Source organism: Ruditapes philippinarum, unplaced genomic scaffold (assembly GCF_026571515.1).
Source record: "Ruditapes philippinarum isolate M1 unplaced genomic scaffold, ASM2657151v2 ctg1516_1_1_1_1, whole genome shotgun sequence".
In the NCBI taxonomy this organism is placed as follows: domain Eukaryota; kingdom Metazoa; phylum Mollusca; class Bivalvia; order Venerida; family Veneridae; genus Ruditapes; species Ruditapes philippinarum.
The window spans coordinates 619,849-626,798 of NW_026867184.1; the positions used below are offsets into that span (position 1 = coordinate 619,849).

The following is a 6,950-nucleotide window of genomic DNA, read 5'->3' on the forward strand; positions in this document are numbered from 1 at the left end:
GCTCTACGATCGGCGACGTTGCAGGCGAAATAAGTCCGCCGTTGCAGGCTCCGACCAGCGACGTTAACAGAGGCCGATAGTCTGGGACATATGGGAAACCGGCACCCAGTATAAATAAATTTAAACACACAAGTAAGATTAGAGTAATTTTGGCTTAGGAACAGTTTGGACTTTTGGATTATTAGTTATTATAATAAGACAGTTTTGTTTCTATGATAGTTTATTTCTATAAATTAATAATCAGATAAATAAACATGATCATAAAAAGGTGATATTTGTTCTTGTTAAACTCATCAAACGTTTGTAGCAGGAAAATGTGTCCTCTTAAATCGTTTTGAATATTAAAATAAAACTCTGCTACAACTGTTGCGGGTATTGGATCTTGGTGGAACTTGGCGAGCGCCATCTTTGATGTGTTTGTTACCTGTTTTAAATTAAGCAACGTACTCACAATCACGTCATTTTGAGTATAGTGTAACGAATAACCTATAAAACAATGAACAATGTACATGTAGTTGAGTCAATTATGAACATAAAATTTTCTTCCGGTACGGTTCAGTGATCAATCGAGCGTGTCAGTTTGGTTACGTACACGATTTTTAACGCAAAGAAGGTGAAATGATATTATTTTTGGAACACTTCTTGTTATAATGGCTAGAATTTTCCAACAATCCCCTGAACAACGCTGCTGTTACTTTGAAGTATCAATAGGAATGGATCCTTTTGAACTTGATTACAATGTACTGAAAGATTATTTGAAGTGTGTTGCCTGCGGTGTGGAATTTAAATACTAATAGTTTGTACATTCTGGTTAGTATTAATTTCTTATCATCATTAATTGTTTCTAAAAGGTTATATTTCACCAAAAGTTTTCTTTGCTATTTCTGCGAGCTTGACTCTGCTCGTTTTTCCAGTATAAGTCTCTGGATATTCGTCAAAGAACATGTAATACTTTGGAAGAACAGTAAACATTCTTGGGCGATCATTGTGAATTTCCTCACAATAACTTTGAAGTTTCTCTTCCGATATATTACATCCGGTCTGACGGATAACACATGCGCATAATACTTGGTAGTATACTTGATCCGGCACAGGGACTATGATAACGTTTGCGACGCCAGCGCATGTTTCCATCGCCCGCTCTAGAATTTCAGGGTTTACGTTCATACCACCTGATATGATCATGCTAGATTTTCTACCATAAATGAAAATTTCAGCGTTTTGTGTAAGCATGCCGATATCGTCCGTTTTGTACCAACCGTCTTGTGTGAAAACTGCCGAGGTTTTCTGAGGATCATTGTAATATTCTCTGAATATGCCTGGGCTGCGAACATATACTTCTCCCCTCGTGTTCACTGGAACAATGTCTCCAGTCTCGTCAACTATTTTCACTTCCAGGCCTGGGAGTTTGGTAATGACACCGCAGAAGTATTCCCGGAAATTATCCTTGTTATCTGTGTTAGCGATACTAACGATCGAAAATTCTGTTCCGCCGTAACCAACGCATAATGTCGGTGCAACTTTACCTATTGCACCGGCTACGCTCTTCGTTGCAGGTTGTCCTCCCGTTGCAACAAATGCGACTGGCCAGTTTTCAGGTATTTTCTATAAAAAAAGTAACCAAAAATAAAGATAACCGAACCTGCTGAAATTATACAAAATAAAATAACTATCTTAAAAAAACCATTTTTTATATCGATGCTTGGATTTTCGCATTTTGGTGTTTTCTTTCTTAAGCAATTTAGTTTCAATTTGTCTTCGCGTTTACCCCCTCCCCCCATAAAAAACACACACACATTAGATATTTGTTCAAGTTCCATTGCCCTTGCAACTTTATCTTAAGAAACCACTTCTTACATGTCACTACTACTCATGTCTCTAGCACCAAAATCACCTCTTATTAGACATATAATTGTAATGCGAGTCGTTTTCTCTTTATGCCTTTTCCACTTATTAGAAAGGTACCATTAATAATTCCTTAATTAAAGTCTCTTCACATTGAATTTAGACATAAACAAAAATCAACTTTAATGAAATTATAGGTTTTTCATAATAATGAACATTTTCAGAAATATAAAGAATGGCATTTTTGGCTGCCGATTTGCCTTTAATGAAATATGTTTGAACTAAACATTTTTTAAACATTCACCGAGTTTAAAATAATAAAGCTCTTGATAATTAAGACAGCTTTATCCGCAACACACTAGCTGTTTTGTGAGAATAAAATTAATGAAAAGAACACAATAACTATAAAAAATATGAATGAAGCATTTGTAATGTTTAAAAAGGCAATGGGAACGCTATATAATTCATGTGATTGTGACAAATTAGAATCCTTAAAATTAAAAGCAACCACTTATTTGCTTATCCTTGTAGATCAAAAACTATACTTATTGAATAAGAAAATAATGCAACTGGTTTCTTACCTCTGATCGTATTAGCTCGTGAAGCAAGGGAGGAAGAACAACAAGATAGGTACATTTCTCTTTTTGAACAGTATCAATCAAGCTTGTTACTCTATCTTCCGGTATTGGGCTAAAACCTGACACCGTGACTCGTTTCTGTCCGGTCAAAATTGACAGAGGATACCCACCCATCCAGCAAAATGGACGATCATTGTATTGCACGGTTGCCGAATCATATAATTCAAACTGACGGATGCACATAATGGACCTATGAGTGTGAACAACGAGTTTAGGGACGCCAGTACTCCCTGACGTTTGAACTAAAAATGCAGCGTCATCCTTGTCAATTATTGGACACGTGACCGCAGAATTCGTCTCATCAACAAGCTCGCTAATAGTTTTCACTCCTGTCATCTCTCTTGAGTTTTTCCCACCAACTTCGTGACCAATAACATACCGCAAACTCGGAAGTTTATCGCTCGAAGCCGTCCCATCAGGGGAATACCTATTGAGAAGCGTTTTGACTATTTGCCAATTCAAACCGTCTACACCAGGATCAAGTGCGAGCAAAGAACAGTTCCCGAGCTTTTCCATCAATGTAATTAGGTCGCTGCCATCTCTGTAAGTGAACGAGATACTGACTGGAACAGCCCCAGAGAACATAACACCAAACTGCAGATAAAGCCATTCTGGACAATTCCGTAAGTTGATGGCAATAAGCTCACCTTTCTTGACTCCAAGCTTCACTAAAGACCGTGCTACTGCAGTACTTTTCTTGTAAATTTCTCCAAATGTACAGGATTGTCGGCCACCAAAAGTATCCGCAAATACAATTGCCTCATTATCTCGCTTGAGTTCTGCGAAATGTTTTATACAGTCTGTTATAGTCTGAAGCCTGTTTTCACGAAATTCCTCTTCTATTTTGACGTAACTTTTACCAGAATGATCCATTGTTACTTAACAGATCAAACTTGATTTATGATCATCAAAAATAAATAATCTTGTTCGTCAACGATCTGTTTAAAGTCCGTTATATGTTATCTTAATGCTAATCCGTTATCAATCTTGTGATTCCAAAATTATTCAATAACACGGTTCCCTTCATATACTAGTATGACATAACACCACGTATACGTGACGTCATCATTTAAAAGGTGAAATTATAATCAAAATTTATCTTTTGAGTTTTTTTTCCATTGGCTTGACAAAGAAGTAGTAGTTCACTTAATCACTTCTTTTATATCATCAGAGGTTCTGATTAGGTTACGGGATAAAATGTTTTTCTTTCATTATTATAAACATGACTTGCCTTTTTCACTGAAACCACATTGTCCATGCTCTTAATCTGGTCGAATAGAAGGTGATTAGACGTTGCTTACTGCATGTATAGAGCTATACCAGTGCAGTCTTACTAAGCTCTGAACTGTAACTGATAGCTCAATTTTGTTTTTATTTAGTTTAACCCCTGCAACTTTAAAAGAACATCAAGTAAAGAGCCAAAGTCTTTTTTTTCGCCTTAGTATTGTTGCAGCATAACAGATGACGGACATATTACGGGAATTGTTAAAGCACTTTATCTTTAGGAAGGATCGGCTCTATTCAACCTGACATTATCTTGTGTTTATATTTTTTAATTCCAGTAGTGATATGTATACATGAAGATTGACATTATAACATTCGTGTTTGGTTTTCTGGAAGGATTAAATTTATTTATTCACTTACTGCCACTGTCACTCACGACTTTTCGACCTTTTAGGAAACGAATCAGGGGAAATCGGGGAGGTGTCCTAAATGATAATGTTAAATGTAATGATCATGAATATTCATATAATCGCGGTCACGGTTTGAATGAAATACTCAAAATCTAATATCTAACTGGACCATGTCACTATTTTACAAAGCGACTGAACAGTTCGTGTTTAATTTTGTGAAAGCTAATTAATAAATGTAAAATAACTGTTAAGTGGACACGCTTTAATAAGACACAAGCATATAAGGTTAAAATTATAATCTTTTTATTTTACCATTTTAGTTGTCATAACGTTTTGTAATGATGGACAAGTCTGGCAAAAGTTATATCAAAATGGAAGGCGAAATTCACGATGACGGACTTTATACTGTAACAGACTGTATAAAACATTTCGCTGAGATAAAAGCTGAAAACGAGGCGTTTGTGTTTGCAGATCATGTTGGTGGTCGACAAGCGGTTACGTTTGCAGACATATACGAGAAAAGTACTGCCGTAGCACGGTCTTTAGTGAAGCTTGGTGTCAAGAAAGGTGAGCTTATTGCCATCAACTTACGGAATTGTCCGGAATGGCTTTATCTACAGTTTGGTGTAATGTTCTCTGGGGCTGTCCCAGTCAGTATATCGTTCACTTATAAAGATGGCAGCGATCTGATTGCATTGATGAAAAAGCTCGGAAATTGCTGTTTGCTCGCACTTGATCCTGGTGTAGACGGTTTGAATTGGCAAATAGTCAAAAAGCTTCTCATTAGGTATTCCCCTGATGGGACGGCTTCGAGCGATAAACTTCCAAGTTTGCGGTATGTTATTGGTCACGAAGTTGGTTGGAAAAACTCAAGAGAGATGACAGGAGTGAAAACTATTAGCGAGCTTGTTAATGAGACGAACCCTGCGGTCACGTGTCCAATAATTGACAAGGATGACGCTGCATTTTTTGTCCAGACGTCAGGGAGTACAGGTGTCCCTAAACTTGTTGTCCACACTCATAGATCCATAATGACCGTCCGACAGCTAGGTTCTGTTGGTTTAGTGGACTCATCGGTCGTACAGTACAATGATCGTCCGTTCTGCTGGATAGGTGGTTTTCCAATGTCCATCGTGACCGGACAGAAACGAGTCACGGTGTCCGGATTTAGTCCAATACCGGACGATCGAGTAACAAGCTTGATTGATATTGTACAAAAAGAAAAATGTACCCTTCTTACTGCCCTTCCTCCCTTGCTTCATGGGTTGATACGAGCAGAGGTAAGAATTTGTTTCAACATTTTATATATTTTTGTAAGTTATTTTTATCACATTGCAAACCGGTCATACTAGTACTTAAACCATACATAAAAGTTTGATAATAACCCGCATGTTAAAAACTATCAAATGAAGGTTTTGCACAATGTTGTCATGAGGCTCACAATTCTTAAACGGTACACCTTCAGTTTATCAAGATTTTTCTTTTAAAATTGACGAAATATTACACATTTTGTAACTTAATTAAAAAGCAGAGATAAAAACTATTCCTTTTGGTATCATTTTCAAGCTCTGATAAATTGCAGTGCGAAGAAAAAAAACTTCACAATCATTAAACATTCTTTTTACATTTCATATCAAGTCTAGTGTGGCATGAAATATAGAAATAATGTACGAGTTCCAGTTTTTTTCTGTCTAATTTTGCCCCAGTGAATATTTTCAGAATTTTTTATAAAGATGTGCAACATTAAAAGAACACATGTATTCCTATCTAAAATTATTTGGTAATCTCACGAAAGAAACCAGTATTAACACCTTGGAGGCCAATTAGTGACATAATTTTTGCAGGACCATCGTCAACTAACAAATTGAAAAGAAGAATGTTATATTTGAGATTGATATTTATCTTTAAGCGCCTCATCACCATAGCAGCTGCTTATTCTCAATTTCTGTTTTTGTTCTTGACTCTTCAACGACCTCGTATCAATTTGCAATGCTTTCAATACACCTATTTTTGCTTTAAATGATATATATGTCTTTAATTTATTAATTTTTGTCTCTGAAGAACATTCCTGCAGACTGGCCAGTCAATGCTGTTTTAACAGGCGGACAGCCTCTTACTAAGGGTATAGCCGCATCAATTGGAAAAGTTGCGCCTATAATATCTGCAAACTACGGTGGAACAGAATTCTTGATCGCGAGTTCAGGAGAGATTCATGACGTTGGAGACTTCCGGGAATACTATAGCGGCGACATCTGTAAGATTCCAGGACTTGAATTGAAAGTTGTCGACGAGTCTGGCGAAATAGTTCCTGTGAATACACGTGGAGAAATATATGTTCGCAGTCCAGGCATGTTCAGAGAGTATCACAATGACCCTGAGAAAACTGCGGCAGTTTTTACAGATGATCACTGGTTCAAAACAGACGACATTGGTATTATGACGAAAGACGCTGAACTTTTTATCTACGGAAGGATATCAAACATGATCATATCTGGCGGTATGAATGTCACTCCTGAAATATTAGAGCAGGCGATAAAAACATGCCCAGGCGTAGCTACAGTTGTCATCGTCCCGGTACCGGATGAAATATACTATCAAGTTCTATGCGCATGCGTTATCCGTAAAACCGGAAGTAATCTCACAGAAGAGCAACTTCGCAGTTATTGTAATGAAATTCACAATGATAGCCGAAGAATGTTTACAGTTCTTCCGAAGTATTACATGTTCTTTGATGTATTTCCTGAAACAATCACAGGGAAAACGGATAGGGTGCAGCTGAGAAAGTTAGCAAAGAAAGCTTTTTGTTCTTCATAATTTTGATGATATGTTATTT

General features: G+C 36.9%; 2 protein-coding genes across 2 annotated transcripts; one reads left to right on the forward strand and one right to left on the reverse strand.

Annotated features, from left to right (window-relative positions):
• Positions 1-453: 453 nt before the first annotated feature.
• LOC132735190 (putative acyl-CoA synthetase YngI) lies at positions 454-3,518 on the reverse strand. The gene is made up of 2 exons (XM_060722115.1): positions 2,427-3,518; positions 454-1,605 (listed from the first exon to the last, which is right to left on the reverse strand). The coding sequence occupies exons 1-2, from the start codon at positions 3,354-3,356 to the stop codon at positions 853-855; spliced, it is 1,683 nt and encodes a 560-aa protein (XP_060578098.1). The 5' UTR covers positions 3,357-3,518; the 3' UTR covers positions 454-852.
• Positions 3,519-4,141: 623 nt separating this feature from the next.
• LOC132735180 (putative acyl-CoA synthetase YngI) lies at positions 4,142-6,950 on the forward strand. Its single transcript, XM_060722104.1, has 2 exons — positions 4,142-5,397; positions 6,179-6,950. Exons 1-2 carry the CDS (start codon positions 4,456-4,458, stop codon positions 6,929-6,931), a joined length of 1,695 nt encoding a protein of 564 aa, XP_060578087.1. The 5' UTR covers positions 4,142-4,455; the 3' UTR covers positions 6,932-6,950.